Source organism: Mobula birostris, chromosome 21 (genome assembly GCF_030028105.1).
Source record: "Mobula birostris isolate sMobBir1 chromosome 21, sMobBir1.hap1, whole genome shotgun sequence".
NCBI classification, from domain to species: domain Eukaryota; kingdom Metazoa; phylum Chordata; class Chondrichthyes; order Myliobatiformes; family Myliobatidae; genus Mobula; species Mobula birostris.
Genome location: NC_092390.1, coordinates 38,371,129 through 38,390,670, shown reverse-complemented (window position 1 = coordinate 38,390,670; position 19,542 = coordinate 38,371,129). Strand labels below are relative to the sequence as shown.

General features: G+C 39.5%; 1 protein-coding gene across 2 annotated transcripts in view; it reads left to right on the top strand.

Annotated features, from left to right (window-relative positions):
* LOC140185739 (exocyst complex component 6-like) overlaps nucleotides 1-19,542 on the top strand; it is a 183,521-nt gene that overhangs the window by 123,410 nt on the left and 40,569 nt on the right. For both annotated transcript variants that reach the window (XM_072239333.1, XM_072239334.1), the window contains one exon: nucleotides 11,619-11,692. In XM_072239333.1, coding sequence (XP_072095434.1) covers nucleotides 11,619-11,692 — 74 coding nt within the window. The remainder of the gene's footprint in view (nucleotides 1-11,618; nucleotides 11,693-19,542) is intronic.

Genomic DNA, 19,542 nt, shown 5'->3' with positions numbered 1-19,542 from the left:
ATATTTTCAGATGTCAGCAGGTAGATTTGCCGATTTGGTTCATCATCTCCAACCATTTATTTCGCATCAGTGTACAGACATGGCGGAGATAAGCAACCGGAGATGCGTAGGAGGAAATGCGATGCTACCAAGCAGACCAATCACAGTTGTTGCGGTCTGCGTTGCCGCAACGTGTGAGTTATATTTTTGGGGAGGTGCACATCACCCTGCGGCGTACATTTGACACAGAAGTATAAATTGGGCTTTAGTCATCCTCAGAACTCAGTTCACTTTGTAGATGGTGTCCAAAAGCATTGCCAATATTTTTGAGTGTGTATTAAGAATAAGTAAGTCCATACAAGCCTGGACTTCAGGTGGCAAATCTAGGCAAAATGGTAGTTCCAGGATGATCTGGTCCATTTAGGCTTTTGCTTTTTTTTTTAAAGTTTGGAGTACAACCTTAAAATCACACTGAAAGCAATTTTTAAAATTTTTTAAATTTACTTAAATTCACTCCTCTTTAGTAGTTGATTTCTCCAATTCATTTTCATAAGCCTGTTGCCAAGTTAACCCAGCAAAACTTCAGCAGGCAAATCTCCCAGCCTGAGACTTGGGAAATCTGTGGAAGTTTTCCTTTTTGACTCCATGAGGTGCAGGTGTCCTAGAGCCAAAGCTCCACTGAGTCTGAAGACACGCTTTGCTCATGAATAGCCCATTTATGGACACATTGTGAAGGATCATCCTAATGTTTATGTTCAGAAAGGCTATTAATTTTGTATTTGCAATTGTACTATTCCTCTTTGAAATCATGAGCAAAGATTGCCTTTCTTTGTGCAGAGAAAATCAAACCTGAAATGTAAATCTGGGTGTTCATGCTGCTTTCAGTGATTCATGAGTCTGAAAAAAAATTTGCGGGTATAAAGATGTGTACAAGCTGCTGACATCTTTTGTCATCATATCTTCAGAGCAAATGTGTTGAATTTGTATAGTGCATTTGTATATTTTTTTCAGTATTTGATGCAATATCTGTTCTGTTTATATATTGAACAATACCTTGCAAACTATGTGAAATTGCTATTGGAAAATATCTTTCAATTTAATTTTGCTTAAAGGAACCCTTTTTAGTCATTTGTTTTATATTTTCAAAATTGGTAAAATTTTGAATTCAGACCATCAGCACAGTAACCAGTTAAAACTTTGTACATTTATGGCTACTGTAGGATGTACATTCCAGTCGTCACCGTGCTGTCTGTGATTTATGTTTGAACTTAACGCCCTCCTCCAGTCTTTTTGTATGATGTTTTCAGGATTAATGATCACAGCAGTGACATTTCCATTAGCACCCTGTGTGTGCAAATAACTCACAAGTGGCAGCTAGCTTCCTTTACTGTAATTGATAAATGCGCTTAAGGGTTTAACGTGCATGGGTGGAACGGCATCTACTGAGAAGTCAAGTAATATCTGAATGTCAGCTGGGTTCAAAACTAACGCCTTCTTTGTAAACAATTATTACACAAGTCAACCTCAAATGCAGAAGCTTAATCTGTGCTGTTTTCACTCCCAGAAACAAATTTAAAAACACTCAATTTAGTTTATCATTCCACTTTTTCACAAAGTTGCAGCTTGTGTGTATGGCCAGAAAATTTTTCATAAAGGTAGTGTTTTATTAATTTATTTATTTGGCACTATGCATCTGAATTTATTCAGATGGCGAAGTGCATGCCCAACATGTATTTGGACATGGCCGGCTTCAAATAATTTAGCACATACATGGCTTACAAAATGTGTAGACCACTTATGCAGTTAAGTCTGATTCAGTATAATGTAAAGGTAATGAAAAGTTTATCCTTTCCATTACCATGGAGTTTGATGCTGTGACCCTCTTTCCGGTTAAGTTCACTTTAAATTTTTGATTTGCCTGTCCTTCCAACATTTATGGCTCAGCTCCTCTTTGCTGCGAACCTCCATATTGAACAAGACCCTGACATCATCTGTTATTGAACAAAATCAAAATTTATTTCCCACCCCAGCCCATCTAATTGTACTGAATCACAGGCATCCAATCATGACTTTGATATTCTCCTTCACGATTATAACCCTGATCTTACTACTTTTCCCCACTCCTCCCACCCCCACCCAACAGACTTCATTAATCCTCCCCTTTGACTGTTCTGATCCAGGATCCATGCCAAATCCACCACTGACCCTGGAATAGCTATATGCACAACAGAGTATTGCAGCAGAGTGTCCCTGCAAAGAAACAATTGATTCGCAACACCTGTGCATGCAGCAGTTTCTGTTCCATTTTTGTTAAAGGAAGAAATTTCAGTATTTATTTTGAAATGCAGTTCTTGGTCTCAGATTCTTTATCAATCTTCAGGGCAGTGGATAATCCACACTTTCTCCTCACACCAGAGAAAATGGCATTTATTCTCAGTCAAATGTTGGCTCCTGTTGAGAACAACAATTGTGTGGAATGATACCGCAAAGCACAAATTTCCACTGAAATATTGGTCTACAAAAGTAGTTGAGTAAATATATAAATCTGAACCGGAGGATGAATATCCTGGCGGGGTTATTTTATATAGACCAACGAAGGAGAGTTTAAACTAGCTAAGAGAGGAGGTAGAGTTGTACTATTCATCGGTGAAACCATCACAGTGGTAGTGGGGGGAAATGTCAAGCAAAGCCATATGGTAGAACTTGAAAATAAAAAGGTGGGGTGATCACTTTTAGATTATACAATAGGCCCCTCAAAACTTGGTAGGGATTATAAAAAGTGCACTGAAATTGCATATAGGTGTAGGAATAAGTGGTTTAACACTAAGTAATTTTAATTTCCTTAATTTTGACTGGAACTGCTGTTGTGCTAAGGGATTCAAAGGGGCAGAGTTTAAGTGTGTTCAGGAAAGCCAAGTGTAGATTGTCATGCTATGGCATGTGCTACACTCAATCTCCTCTTGAAAATGAGGTTGTGCAAGTGGGTGATGTCGCTGAGGGAGCATTTTGAGTACACTGACCATATTTGTATTAGTTTCAAGATAAATATTGGGGGAAAAAAACTAGACTGAAACTCAAGTTACTCCAAAATTGAAGGAGGCATAATCTTGATAGTATTACACAGAAATTCAGAGTTGATTTGGGAGAGGCTGTTGGCAAAAGGACACCTGGCAAGTGAGAGGCTTTTAAAAGTGAGATGGGCAATGTTCAGGGCCAGCATGTTCCAATTGGAGTTTAAAGCAAGGCTGGCAAGGTCAGGAAACCCTAGTAGATGAAGTGTATTGAGGCTCTGCTCAGTTTTATTTTTAAAGAAGCTTATGTCAGGTATAGGCAAATAGGATCAAGCTGGTCCTTTGAATAGCATAAAGGATTTAAGAGTACACTTAAAATGGAAATTAAGAGGATATAAATGGGGCATGAGATATCTCTAACCTGGTGTGTATTGAATTAGATATCCCTAGTAGATGTGCTGAAGGAAAATCTTAAAAGATTTTCTGAAGTATATTAGGAGCAAAAGGTAACTAGGGAGAGAGGTCACCTTAGATCACCTGGAGGATACAAACACCTTTGTCAGGATGCTGTTTGTTGACTATAGCTCACTGTTTAACACCATCATTCCCACAATCCTGATTGAGAAGTTGCAGAACCTGGGCCTCTGTACCTCTCTCTGCAATTGGATCTTTGACCTCCTAACCGGAAGACCACAATCTGTGCGGATTGGTAGTAATATCTCCTTGTTGAAGATCAACACTGGCACACCTCAGGTGTGTGCTTAGCCCACTACTCTACCCTCTGTACCCATGACTGTGTGGCTAGGTATAGCTCAATAGCTCAAGTACCATCAATAGATTTGCTGATGATACAACCATTGTTAGTAGAATCTCAGATGGATATGAGAGGGTATACAGGAGCAAGATATACCAGCTAGTTGGGTGGTGTCACAGCAACAAACTTGCACTCATTATCAACAAGTTGAAAGAGCTGATTGTGGACTTTCAGAAGGGTAAGATGAGGGAACACGAACCAATCCCTATAGAGGGATCAGAAGTAGGGAGAGTGAGCAAGTTCCATGGTGTCAAGATCTCTGAGGATCTAACCTGGTTCCAACATACTGATGCAGCTATAAAGGAGACAAAACAGTGGGTATATTTCAGTAGGAGTTTGAGATTTGGTTTGTCAACTAAAACACTGAAACTTCTATAGAGATACTGTGGAGAGCATTCTGACAGGCTGCATCACTGAATGATATTGGGGCTGTTTGTTGTGGGCTACTGCATAGGACCAAAAGAAGCTACAGAAAGTTTGTAAAATTAGTCAGTTCCATCTTGGGTACTAGCCTCCGTAGTACCCAAGACACCTTCAAGGAGCAGTGTCTCAGAAAGGCAATGCCCATTATTAAGGACCCCCATCACCCTGGACATGCCCTCTTCTCATTGTTACCATCAGGTACAGAAGCCTGAAGGCGCACACTCAGCAATCAGGAACAGCATGTTCCTCTCTGCCATAAGATTCCTAAATGGATATTGAACCCATGAGCACTACCTCTCTTTTTAATGCATTATTTGTTTTTGCACTATTTTTATCTATATATTTGATTCATTTTTCCTTTCTATATTATCATGTATTGCATTGAATTGCTGCTAAGTTAACAAATTTCACAACACATGCTGGTGATGATAAACCTGATTTTGAAGTAGGCCCCTTAAGGAACACCATGTTGATCATTGTGTGCAGCCATGAGAAATGAGTGAGATCCTTAATATTACTTGTCTATAATTACTGTGGAGAAGGATATGAAAGTTAGTTACCTATGAAGGAAGTGGTCTTGGTAGACTTGAAATGCAAAAATGTGGATAAATCTGCACGGCCCGACCAGGTGTATCTTAGGACATTGTGAGAAATAAGGATATTGCTGGTGACGTGGCAGAAGTTTTTGACCTTTTGTTGGCCATGATTGAGATACCAGAAATCTGGAGAATAGCTGATGTTGTACCTCTTTTTAAAAAGGTGCAAGTAAAGTTCAGGGACCTACAAGTTGGCAGGCCTTGTAGGTAGGAAAGTTAATGGGAGGTGTCTGAAAAACAGGACTTATTTGTGTTTGAAAAGGCACAGTCAGCTTGGCTTTGTTCATTGGGATTATGTTTCATAAATTTGTTTTTTAATGGAGGTGATCAAGAGACCTTATAAGGGCTAGGCAGTGGGTTTTGTCTATTTCGATAACTTTAAGTTCCTGTATGACTAAATGTTCCACAACTTGTATCAACCATGGTTCCTTCACCCTACCATCTTTTCCTTGCCTCAACAAGTCAATCCTTTCCCTGCCATCAACGAGAAGCCCATGCAAGGGCTCCCTAAACTACCTCCACACTTCGGTTGTGCATTTTCCTGAGTACACTAAGCATGGTTAATGTAACACTTACAGCACCAGTAACCTGGGTTCAGTCCGCTGCTGTCTGAGTTTGTATGTTCTCCATGTGACCACATGGGTTTCCTCATGTAAGTTAATTGGGCAACATGGGCTCATTAGGCTAGATGAGCCTGTCCATGCTGTATCTGTAAATAAATATTTCAAATTTACACTCTAAAGTTCCTACCTAATAGCATCATAATTTGCCCTGCCCAAATTAAATACTTTCCCATATAATCCGCTCCTTTCTCTATCCAAGTCAAGTTTATTTGTATAACACTTTTCAAACATGCAATTCAAAGTGCTTTACATAAGAACAAGATATAAAAATCAAACATCAAATTTCAGACAATATATGAGAATAAAATCACACAAAAATAGATATGATAAATAGAAGTTACAGTGCGGGAGATTCTAATTAAACGCTACAGTGAAAAGAAAAGTTTTAAGCTTCAGTTTAAAAGAGCTTAAAGTTGGGGCGGACTTCGGATCATCTGGAAGGTTATTCCAGATATATGGAGCATAGTAACTAAAAGCTGCTTCACCATGTTTAGTTTTGACCTTGGGGACGGTAAGCAAACCCACTCCAGATGACCTGAGAGCTTAGGAAGGTTCATAATGCAGTAAGAGATCGGAGATGTATTTTGGCCCTAGACCATTCAGTGCTTTATAAACCAAAGAAATATTTTAAAGTCAATCCTCTGGACAGGAAGCCAGTGTAGTGATCTGAGAACTGGAGTGATATGTTCTTCTTTCTTGGTCTTAGTGAAGACTCTTGCAGCGATGTTCTGAATGAGCTGCAGCTGTCTGAGGGATTTTTTTACAGAGACCTGTGAAAACGACATTAAAGTAGTCAATCCTACTAAAAATAAATGCATGAATGAGTTTTTCTAGATCTTGCTGAGACAAAGCCCTTTAACTCTCACTACATTTTTAAGTTGGTACTAGGCTGCCTTTGTAATTGTCTTAATGTGGCAGTCAAAATTTAAATCAGTGTCCATCACAACACCAAGGTTTCTGGCCTGTAATGACAGGGATTCTAAGTGAGCACTGACCTTTAATTGGTCTTTTATTGGCACCAAAAACAATTATTTCAGTTTTCTTTGTTTTGACTCATCCAGTCATTGAGGATTTGTTCAAGCCTATGCAGGGATACTCTAGCTAAGGCTATGGCAAAGATCAGGGAGTTGTGGTCACTGCATATACTCACCCACTGAGAGACCTGACCAGTATGACTTCATCTCTAATAGGCCTGACTACAGATCTCAATACATGAGATCCAGAATAAGGTAACCAATTGGGTACAAAATTGGTTTGGTGGTAGAAGTCATGGGGTAGTAGTGAAGGGTTGTTTTACAGATAGGATACCTGTAAACATGGTGTGCTACAGGGATTGGTGTTGGGTCCTTTATTATTCATCAAATATTAGTAATTTTGGAAGATAATTCAGATAGCTTGATTAGTAAGTTTGTAAATGACACCAAAATTGTTGACATAGTGGACAGTGAAGAAGATGGTTTAAGGTTACAAAAGGATAGATCAGCTGGGAAAGTGGGCAAGTTGCATTTAACTGAGATGGGTGTGGAGAGATTTATTCTGGAAAATGAATCAAGCTGGGATATAGTGAATGGCAGGGGCCTAGAGAGCGTTATTGAGCAACAACACTTTGGGGGGGGGGGGGGACATGTAGATCCATGAAAGTGGCAACGTGTGGATAGAGTGGCAGTGAATGATATGGGATGCTTCCCTACATTGGACATAGGAGCAGCAAACAACTTGCTGGAAGAACTCAGTGGGTCAAACAGCATTTGTGGGGGAAATGAGCTGAGGGAGGGGGAAATTGCCCTCTTCTCCCTGCTCCTCACAGATGCTGTTAAGCCCATTGTTTTTCCAGCTTTTGGTTGTTGATCCATAATTTCAAGCTGCTGTCTGTGTCTGCATTGATTATAGGAATACGTTGCAGTTGTACAAGTTGTTGGTTAGCTTGCACTTGGAGTATTGTGTGCAGTTCTGGCCACGACATTATAGGAAGAATGTGGTTGAGCTAGAGAAGGTACAGAACATGTTCTCAGGAATGTTGCTGGATTGGGGTTTGACTTGAGTGATTGGTTAGGTTCTAGCTTTCCCTAAAGCAGAGGAGACCAAGGAGTGACCCTATAGACGTTTATAAAATTGAGGTGTATAGATGGTACAAAATCAGTTTGGTTGTTTGCTTGTTTTTTGCAGGAGGTTAAGTCTAAAACTAGAGGATATGTGTTTTTAAGGTGAGAGGGTAAAGATTTAAAGGGATCTGAGGGGCAAGTTTTTCTACACAGGCTGATTAGGTATATTGAACAAGCTGCTGGAGAAGGTGGTAGAGGCAGGTACAGTTACAACACTTAAGACGTATTTGGATGCATACTTTGATGGGAAAGGTATGGAGGGATATGGACAAAATTTAAGTAAATGGGATTACCATTGATGGACAATTTGGGTTGAAAAGCTGGTTTTCATACTGTGTAACTATAAATACCTTGAGATGCAAGAGACTGCAGATGCTGGAATCTAGAGCAACAAACAATATTGTATGTATTCATTGGGTCAGGTAGCATCCGTTGAGGGAAATGTACTGTTGACGTCTTGGGTCTGGATCCTTCATCTGGAATCCAGTAGTCCAGATGAAAGATCTTGACACAAAACCTGAGTGGTTAGCGCAACACTCGTATGGCTTGAGGTGTTGGGGTTCACAGTTTAATTCCTACATCATCTGTAAGGAGTTTGTACATTCCTCCCTGTGAATGTGTGGGTTTCCTCTGGGTGCTCTGGTTTCCTCCCATGTTCTAAAGACGTGCCGGTTAGTAGGTTAATTGATTATTGCAAATTGTCCTGTAATGAGGCTAGGGTTGCCGGGCGGAAGGACCTGATACATGCTGTATCGCTAATTAACTAACTTCATTTGTCCATTTGTTCCTCCTGCATTTTATTTGTTGCTCAATAAATAAGTAGTCTGGTTCTGAATTGTACAGTATAAACAATCCAGTATTGTTAGGATATCTGGTCCAGTGCTCATTGTCATTAAGCCATTGTCCATGTTGCTTTTTTGGTGCAGATTGGTACAAGTAGTCTGAGACCATAGGTAAGACAACTTTTTGACTTTCATTAGCAAGGTCAAGAGTGACACTGAGGAACTTGCTGCCTAGTGGGAACCATCCTTGTTTACGTATCAAGCAACAACAATGCTGAAGGTGAACAGCAATTACCACAGAAGTAGTCTAGGTAATGCACAGTTAATGTGTCCCTTTGAAATTTTCACTACAACATAGCTTGTCCTGCTTTTGTAATCTATCTGTGTGCCAGATAAAGCACATGGTTCTGCTTCATGGGTACACTAAACCAAAAGTCACTTACCTCAGGTTAAGTTGCATTATTGTTAATCAATTCCTGTTTAGTTTCATGTGGTTCTTTATATTGCCGCCAAGTTATTTAGTGCTCATTTCCTTCAATTGCTGTACACTGACAATAATCTTAACACCTGAGAGGGTGAGATACTTGGTATTTCCCTTTTCCTTTGAACAAAGGATGTATCTTTTCCATCTCTTAATACTCTCATAACTGTGTGATCCTTTCTGATTGCATTTATGTCCATCTTTAATTAGGGTGTCTTTTCCAGATTCAAGAAGACCTATCTTTTGATGTATAAATGAAATTCATACTTTTTTGTATTCATGTAGCTTTTTTCAAATTATTAGTATGGATATTTAAGCAAACATACTTTCAACCTTGGTTCAAGAATTTTGTTTGAAAGAATAAATCCACATTTCTATGTATTAGTACAAAGCAACACCTTAATTTGACGTTGTGAAAAATGTCACCTCCTTTTGAACTGCTCAGCACCCTTGACTGTAGAATCTAAAAGTTAACCAAAACTGATTTGACTCTTAGGAAAATATAGAACAGATCTGAATTATATGCCAGTGGTTCTATACTAGTTTTATTTTCATCAGTTCTCAAAACTACAGGTACTACATCCTCCTATTCTAGCTTAGGTCCCCATTCCAGCCCTGATGAAGGGTCTTGACCCAAAATGTTGACTGCTTATTCCCCTCCATAGAAGCAGCCTGACTGGCTGAGTTCCTCACACATTTTATGTGTGCCTTTGCAAAAATCAAATCGTGCTCAGGGCTGGTTAGATGACTTGTCAAATTTACACTCAGTAATCACTTTCTTAGGTACACCTCATTAATGCAAATACCTGATCAGCCAATCGTGTGGCAGCAACTTAATGCATAAAAGCATGCAGACATGGTCAGAAGGTTCAGTTTTTGTTAGACAAAACATCAGAACAGGGTAGAGAAGTGAGCTAAATACCTCTGACTATGGAATTACTGTTGATGCCAGACGGTGTGGTTTGAGTATCTCAGACACTGCTGATCTCCTGGGATTTTCATGCACAATGGTCTCTAGAGCTTAAAGAGAATGGCGCAAATCCAGTGAGTAGCAGTTCTATGGGTAAAGATGCCTTGTTATTGAGAGGGGTCAGAGGAGAATGGCTGGACTGGTTCTAGCTGACAGGAAGGCGACAGTAACTCAAATAACCATATGTTACAACAGTGGTGTTTAGAAGAGTATCTCTGAACACACAGCATGCTGAATCTTGAAATGAATGGGCTACAGCAGCAAAAGGCCATGAACGTGCTTTAGTGTGGCCACTTTATTAGGTACAGAAGGTACCTAATAAAAAGGCTACTGACTGTATACAATATTGATCTTATCAGTGTGGAAAGTTGGAGGTCCATTCCATAAATTTTTCAACTATTTTAGATGACCATTAAATTAATTTGTATGTTTAGAAATACTGGGTTAGCCTATGTACTTTCACCAAAATGTGTGTTAAATTAGCAGCAGTTGAAGCCATTTTGCATTTGCCATGCATGCCTTGCAGCTGGAGTGTATCCTCACTGTAAAGAATACTTTCCCTTCATTGCGATTATTACTTGGTCAGCCTCCAGCAGTGTAGAGAATTTGATTTGTAGAAGAAAGGAAGATTACCTGTTTTACTGGGAATGTTGTCTTTTTCTCTCCGGGGCACCTTCCACAAGCACCAAAACTTCCACCCAGCTGTCCCTCGGATCTTAACGGGAATGCAAATAATGGATCTGTCTTATTCAGGAAATGCCTTGGGATAAAGACAAATTGAGCTTCAGGCCAGAGCTCATGTTGAATATTATGTAAAAGTCAGTAGGGTCACATGGGTGCATCACTATCATCATGACATTGCAAAATGTTTTGAGAGAAGGTTTCCCTTTGTATGATTATTTTCTAGCCACTCCATGGTTTAAAGGAGTCTGGGGAAAAGGTTGAGAGAAAATTCAATTTACAGGTCGTCATTTTAAAATGAAAATAATTACATGTGACTTAAAATAAATGATGCAGCATGGAAGCAAAAGATGCTCTTAATTCCAAGGGGCTTAATGTGCATATTTCTTCTATAGACACCATTCTTTAAATTGGTATCATGGCTTTTTATCAGAACAGGTAGTTCAATTTCCAACCTTGTATGGATTATAATGGTGTGAAAGGAAAGTGTTTCAGTAGCCTCTAATTGTGGGATTTCCAATTGGTCAAGCTTTCTTTTCTTTCAGTCATTTTAACTACCTTTCTTAAATGTCTTATATTAAATTATCAGAAATGTCTTGCATGGCAAGAACAGACATACCAGTTAAGTACAGATTGTAGTGCTTAGAGCATTCCACCTGTTGTCTGCAAGTTAAGCAAGTTCCCACCCTACTGTCTGTCTTTAATTGCAGTTTGGCTAGAGGTAGCATTTTTATTGAGCAGATGCTATAACAAAGCAGATGTTTAAAAAATATGTTGACAGCCATGGAATTGGTATTTTCTTAAAATGCTTTTGTAGTCATTCACCCTGTGGACCAGAAATTGAGGTGAAAAATCTGTCAATTTACTAACTTCAGCATTATACATTTTGTAAAGTATGTACTCTTGATTGCATAGAAATGTTATATTACGATGGCTGATTAATGTTACTGAACTGCACATCTAATGTTTAAATCTCTAAAATTTCATGTTTGGAAGAGAAAACCATTTAATTGGCTTCAATTTGGATTTATTCCTATAAGGGAAATAGGGAATAAAATTTTTTTGTTATAATTAATATTTTCTTTTGCTTAAGTCTTCATAGATTTGCTCTAGTTCTCTCTCTCAACAGTTCCCCTTTTTGATTATTTGCTTTCAGTGTTTGCTAGCTCTGAACCAGTGCCAGGTTTCCAAGGGGACACCCTACAGTTAGCATTCATCGATCTCAGACAGGTAAGGCTTTTGGGATTATTTTTCATTGAGTGATGCAGAAGCCAATGGTAAATTACCAGTTGTTGATGCTGATTGTTTGCTTCTTCATCTTTAAGAAGCTGCTAAGTGTACTTACTGTTCTAAATCATAATGTGGTGAGCCATGACAAAACTGCCACAGATGTTCATGTGCTGAACAAAAGATTTAACTTCCTGCAACAAGTGACTAGTTTCCATGATGCGTACTATCTTTTCTTTTAGAAAATCAGAGCTTCATTTGAATAAAAAAAATCCTGAAGAAGTAAATGAGTATGTGTCAGTTAAATAACACGTAATTTAACCAGTTCTAAGAAGTGACAAATTATCAAATAATGTGTTATCACAAGATTTGCTATATATTGTGCAGTGTTGTGTGTGTTGTGTTGTAGAAATGTGGAGTTTTTTCCCTTAAAAGGCTATTGGGTAATGATTGACTTTACAGGTTGGGGGGAATCAGTAGAACTTTGTTAGGTAACAATGTCATGGTGAATTGGTCAAAATGAATTGAAATTATATAGATTATCATGACATCTGCACATGGTGGACATGGCTTGAAGCTCATTTGGTTCTCAAATAGGAAAATTATTTTCAATGTTTTTTGATATTTACATTATGGTTTCGTAAGTTCAAACCTCCTATGGCATTGCAAGGAGGAAGTTGAGACTGAGTAAAGATTTCAGATCAAGGTTAGAGGACTGGTTATTAATTTGAACCAAAAAGTGGGGAAAGGGAGTTGAGGCTTGAGACTAAGATGTCAGGGGTACGTTTTTTACGCAGAGTGTGGTGAGTGTGTGGAATGGGCTGCCGGTGGCAGCGGCGGTGGAGGCGGAAACGATAGGCTCTTTTAAGAGATTCCTGGATGGATACACGGAGCTTAGAAAATTAGAGGGCTATAAGTAAGCCTAGGTAGTTCTAAGGTAAGGACAGGTTCAGCACAGCTTTGTGGGCCGAAGGGCCTGTATTGTGCTGTAGGTTTTCTATGTTTCTATAATTCTCGTATTTTGGATCATGGATTTATTTTTCTTCATTTCTGTTCAGTTACTGTGGTTCATTAAAGCTATGTATGAATCTGTAGTTGTGTGGCCGAATACCTTCACAATAGTTGATCTGAGGTTTGAACTCTATTGGAGAATTTTTTGTTATGTGGCAGAGTCTTTGGTTTGATGCAGAGGATGTTCCTGTGTAGAAATCTCTGTTCTAATGACCTGTCTGTGAAATGTAGGTGGAGAGGTGCATTTGAATTTTCCTGTGGCTTGATGGAGTCATAACATTAGCTAAAATGTTATGACATTAGCTATCTGGATAGTTTTCTTTAAAAATCATGTTGAATGTGGATTTACAGAAGCTCAAGGTTTTAAATAGTTATCTTCCCTTTAACGCAATACATTATGTTTCCAGAACAGAATGTTCATTCTGGCTCCTATTGCCCAATGCATCAGTCCAAACTTTGAGATTGTTATTTTTAATCTCATTCAAGATTGTTTATTGTCATTCATCAGTACACAAGTGTAAAGGAGAATTAAATGATTGTTACTCCAGGTCTGATGCAGCATTTAAAAATCACATTAAGCATAAAGAACACAATAAATATAAATACATAAGATTAGTTTATATACATAGACTGTACATAGTAATGCTAAGTACAGGAGTATCTGTACATAAGGTGACTCTAACAGGAAATTATCAAGTAGCGGTAATGGGGTGGGTTAATGGATGGAGGTGGTAATCAGCCTGATGGCTTGAGGGGAAGTAACTTTTTGATTCTGGTGGTCCTGGCTCGGATGCCTGCATAGCCTCTGCCCTGATGAGTGGGACAAGCAGTCCATGAGTTTCCTTCATGATATTACTGGCCTTTTTCTGACACCTTTTTCTATATTGTGTACGTTCTTGACGGTGGATAGTCTGGTGTCTGTGTTGTGTTGTTCACTTCTCCTCAGGAAAAGCCATTCACAGAACTTGGTTTCTAATTACATACCATCTCCACTGATAGACTGATAAACTGATAACAGGATTTATCCTTTTCTCTTTGGAATATACTGTAATCTTTCCAGTATCCTTGTCCTTTTTAAGTAGCATTGGAAGGCTATTTACAAAACCACAATGGAATTTCCACCTTTTGCAGCTTTCTGTAACCAAACAAGCATCCCATCAGATTCAAAGTTTCAAAGTATTTAATTAATTCAAATTTATTATCAAAGTATGTATGCAGCATGCAACCCTGAAATTTGTCTTTCCCACAGACAGCCACAAAACAAAGAATCATAGAACCAACCTGTTCAAAGAAAAACATCAAATCCCTCTCTTTCCACCACCACCCCCCACACATGCAAAAAATATATACTTACTCATCCAGACCAATTATCCTAAATTTAAGCATCCGGCCTTTCAAGTACATCCTCTATTTTGCCTTATATAAATCACTGCTACCTATTCCTTCCTCTGTCCTTTTATTGTTTTGGGAACATCATTTTTATTTAGTGTAATTCTGTCTCAAAAAAGATCTTCTAGTCCTTGGCATACACTTTTACAACTCTCGTTTATATGTTCATGAAAAATCTTTGCATTCTCACTAGGTTTTTTAATCTTTACTCTTCCCCTGTCCTTTTATTGTTTTGGTTCTTTTATACTTTTTGAAGCTTGGTTCTCTTATCCTTTCACATATATCAAGCTTATTCTTGTCATAGGCAGATGTACACTGAGCTAATTGCCATGAAAATTAACTTTTTGGAGTACAGTACATAATGAGCGTAAATAAACATGTATGCAAAAACAAACCACAAAATAGACATAACACTGGTGCAAAATTGAGATAGAAAAAGAAATATAATACAAGGTAGTGTGGGGGTTTCTCAGGTTGATGATGTTGCTGCCCTGAAGAGACACCTCAAAAGTGGGGAGAGCTGTACCCATGATAGAATTGTCCAAATCTATTATTCCTTGGTGTTCCTGTGCAATGGTTGCAGCACATCTTGGTCTGGAAACTCCAATCAGAATGCTTTCCACTGTAAATCTGTGGAAGTTTGTCAGTCTTTGATAACATGTCAAATCTCCTTAAAAGTTCTAAGAAAGTAAAGATGCAGGTGAGCTACCTTTATGGTTTTATCTCTGTGCTAGGCCAGGTTAGGTCCTCTGAGATGACGACACCCAGAAACTTGAAGCTGCTTACCCTTTCCACTGCAAACCTTTCAATGAGGACTGGTGTATGTTTCACCTGAATTCCCCTTCTTAAAGTCTATAATCATTTCCTTGGTCTTGCTGATGCTGAGTGCAAGGTTGTTGTTACCACACTACTCCAACAGCTGACCTATCTCACTCCTGTACATCTCCTTTTAAGTCTCCTGTTGTTTCATTTCTGTCACAATTTATATTCATCCAGACTCAAATGCCTAGTCTTTCCCTCTCAAGGAAGCATACTATCCATTTGCAGATCTTCCATTGCCCTGTTGGCATTTGACTGATCAGTTTGAAATTTCAATCCATCTTGCCTAATTTTTTTAAAACCCTTTTCCAGATAAATGCTTCTATACTTGATTGTGTTTTGTCTTTTTCCATAACTGCTATTCTCTTAACTGTATCCTGCTGAACTATACATCACTTGCCTCACTTCATTTCTAGTATAGTAATGGTTTTGCTTCCATGTTGATGGGAAACACATCAGTTTCTTGCACAATTCTTCCTTTGTCCTTAATTCTGTTGCTAAATCAGTTTACATTAGGATAATTAAAAATAAAGTTCCTTGAATACTTCAGTATTTACTATGGAAAAGGATCTTGGTGATTGTAGTGATGACTTGCAGCGGACTGAAAAACTTGAGCATGTAGATATTAAGAAAGAGGGTGTGCTGGAGCTTTTGGAAAGCATTAGGTTGGATAAGTCGCCAGGACCGGATGAGATGTAACCCAGGCTACTGTGGGAGGCGAGGGAGGTGATTGCTGAGCCTCTGGTGATGATTTTTGCGTCATCAATGGGGTCAGGAGAGGTTCCGGTTGATTGGAGGGTTGCAGATGTTGTTCCTTTATTCAAGAAAGGGAGTAGAGATAGCCCAAGAAATTATAGACCAGTGAGTCTTATTTCAGTGGTTGGTAAGTTGATGGAGAAGATCCTAAGAGGCAGGATTTATGAACATTTGGAGAGGTATAATATGATTAGGAGTAGTCAGCATGGCTTTGTCAAGGGCAGGTCGTGCCTTACAAGCCTGATTGAATTTTTTGAGGATGTGACTAAAACACATTGATGAAGGAAGAGCAGTAGATGTAGTGTATATAGATTTCAGCAAGGCATTTGATAAGGTATCCCATGCAAAGCTTATTGAGAAAGTAAGGAGGCATGGGATCCCAGGGGACATCGCTTACTGGATCCAGAACTGGCTTGCCCACAAAAGGCAGAGTGGTTGTAGATGGGTCACATTCTGTAGTCGGTCACCAGTGGTGTGCCTCAGGGATCTGTTCTGGGACCCCTTCTCTGTGATTTTTTATAAATGACCCGAATGAAGAAATGGAGGGATGGGTTAGCAAACTTGCTGATGACACAAAGGTTGGAGGTGTTGTGGATAGTGTGGAGGGCTGTCAGAGGTTACAGCGGGACATTGATAGGATGCAAAACTGAGCTGAGAAGTGGCAGATGGAGTTCAACCCAGATAAGTGTGAGTTTAGGAGCCGAGGGGTAATGTTGCAGCTATATAGGACCCTGGTCAGACCCCACTTGGAGTACCGTGCTCAGTTCTGGTCACCTCACTACAGGAAGGGTATGGAAACCATAGAAAAGGTGCAGAGGAGATTTACAAGGATGTTGCCTGGATTGGGGAGCATGCCTTATGAAAACAGGTTGCGTGAACAAGGCCTTTTCTCCTTGGATCGACAGAGGATGAGAGGTGACCTGATAGAGGTGTATAAGATGATGAGAGGCATTGATCGTGTGGATAGTCAGAGGCATTTTCCCCAGGGCTGAAATGGTTGCCACAAGAGGACACAAGTTTAAGGTAAACACAAAATAATCTGCAGATGCTGGGGTCAAAGCAACACTCACAACACATTGGAAGAACTCAGCAGGTGGGGCAGCATCTGTGGAAACGATCAGTCAACATTTCAGGCCGGAACCCTTCATCAGGACTGAAGAGGGAAGGGGCAGAGGCCCTATGAAGAAGGTGGGGGGAGGGTGGGAAGGAGAAGGCTGGTAGGTGCCAGGTGAAAAACCAGTAAGGGGTGGGGGAGGGGATGGCAGGTTTAAGCTGCTGGGGAGTAGGTACAGAGGAGATGTCAGGGGTAAGTTTTTTTTTTACACAGAGCGGTGAGTGCGTGGAATGGGCTGCCGGCAATGGTGGTGGAGGCGGATATGATAAGGTCTTTTAAGAGACTTTTGGATAGGTACATGGAGCTTAGAAAAATAGGGGGCTATGGGTAAGCCTAGTCATTTCTAAGGTAGGGACATGTTCAGCATAACTTTATGGGCTGAAGGGCCTGTATTGTGCTGTAGGGTTTCTATGTTATATCTACTGTGATTCCTTGATCTTCCTGAAACCTTCATGAACAGACTGTCCTCTATCCCCTTTCAGCTATTTGATGATGTTTGGTGTTGTAGCTCTTGCATTGTTCATAACTTGTCACCAGACAGATCCTGTCATTCACTCCTTGATCTCCTTGATGGTGTGGACACGTTTCAGAATAGAGAAGATGATTTATAAGCAGAGTATCTGGCATATATCGATTAGCATCTAAACTAGAGGCAAAATCACAGTTGGATAATGGGAGACCTGCAACATTGGGATGTTTCCTATGAGAAGAAACAAAATGACATCCAGTATTGTGCTCCTTATTGAAGCATTTCCTTTCATGGAAAAATTGTCAGTTCTCATTGTACAATCACAGCTTCTCTTCTGATTTTAGATTCTAATCCATTTTGATACAAACATTTTTAACCCATTGGTTAGCCTTTTGAGCTTGTGTTTCTACACTTTGATATCAGTGATGTAGTTGAGAAAACTAAATGGCAAATGGAAGCTTAAAATGAAAAGTTTCTGATTCCAAAACGTTTTAATGCTCTGTCAAATATTATCAAAAGTAGTACAACACATAATAATTTCTAATATGGATTGTAACCTTGCTGCTTTGATACATACATACACACACAGTGCTGGAGGAATTCAGCAAGTCAAGCAACATCTATGTTGGGGAGTAACTAGTCGGCATTTCAGGCTGAGACCTTTTATCATGAGAGGAAAAGAAGGGGGAAGGGGCCAGAAAAGAATGTGGATGGAATGGATGAGGTACAGGCTGATAGATAATAGGTGAGAGGGAAGGGGGAGATGAAGTAAGCATCTGGGAGGTGATGAGTAAAAGAGATGAAAGGCTGAAGAAGAAGAAATCAGGAGAGGGCAGTTATTTTGCCTTCTCCCTTTTTTGTCCTGATGAAGGGTCTCAGCCCAAAATGCTGCCCATTTATTCCTCTCCATAGTTGCCTCCGTCTTGTTGTGTTCCTCCAGCACTTATTGTGCATTGCTTAAGATTTCCAGCATCTTTGTGGTTATGTTCTGATAAATGATAGTTCTTGTTACTTGCAGAACAACCAACTTTTGCCAACTTCTCCATAAAATGTTGTTTAAAGGGCCAACAGTCAAATTTCTGTCTTGTGCAGCATCAGCACCTAGTCCTAACACACACCGTTCACCCTCCTATCTTGATCTTGCATTCTAAATTACTTCTACGTCCAAAGCGAGGTTCTTCTTCCATCCAATCATATTGGATGGCATGATGATAGATCATTGACTTTACAGGACTATGTGGGGGAGACATAGAAGGGCTGATCCATCCTGAGCTATGGCGATCCATTTTCATAATTAGCTTATCCCCGATCAAAAATTGCTTGGAGAGCTAGGTTTCAGCAAGACAGTTCCTACTGTGATCTCTCTGATTGCCTGCAACCTCAAGTATCGCCCCAGGTTTGATCAAGGTCATGGGCACTTAGCTTCCTAGCAGTCCATTCAGCTGATCTTTGCTATATCAGAGATTAGAGAAAATCTGTAGATGCTGGAAATCTAAGCAACGCACACAAAATGCTGGAGGACAGGCACCGTCTATGGGGAGAAAAGTACTGTCAATGTTTTGGGCTGAAACACTCTTTTTTTCCATAGATGCTGCCTGGTATATCATAGATTGTTACTTAGCTCCAGTCGGGAAAGAAGAATTTCTCTTAATACATGGATTTGCTCTCATTACAGTCTTTCCTAATGCACGAACATTCATAGATGGCACTCGTATAGTAATATCCCTTACAGCCAGCAAGTTAGATAGAATCTGTGGAGAGAGATTCATGGAAATAGTTAGAGGTATATGGAAAAAAGTAACAAATTATGTATTTAAATAAAATACAGAACAAATTAGAACACTACCAATACTGTTGTTGTACTATAAAACTATTAGTTCTTAATACTTGCCAATGGAGGAATTCATCTGTGATGCATTCTTTGACTTAAATGAACAGATTAAGCACAGATGCCTAGTGCAGACCATGGACTGCCTTCATACGATGGTTGCATCCTCGGTCTTCATTTCCTTCATAACATTGAAGATGATTGTTGATACCTTCAAATTCTTCATAGTTTTTAGCTTGTTAATGTAATGAAATTGTTTCATTTTCACTCCTGGCCATTTCTGGCATCTCCCAAGTCTGAATGCTTGAAGCTGCAGTGAGCAAAACAGTTCTGAATTGTCTTGCTGTTTATTTCTCACCAACTATCAGTGACAAAAATCACTGCTTTTTGAACACAAACACATGCAACTGATGCTATTTAAAAACTGTTTGCTTGCAGAATTTGTTGTCTAACGGCCGAGCAAGTAC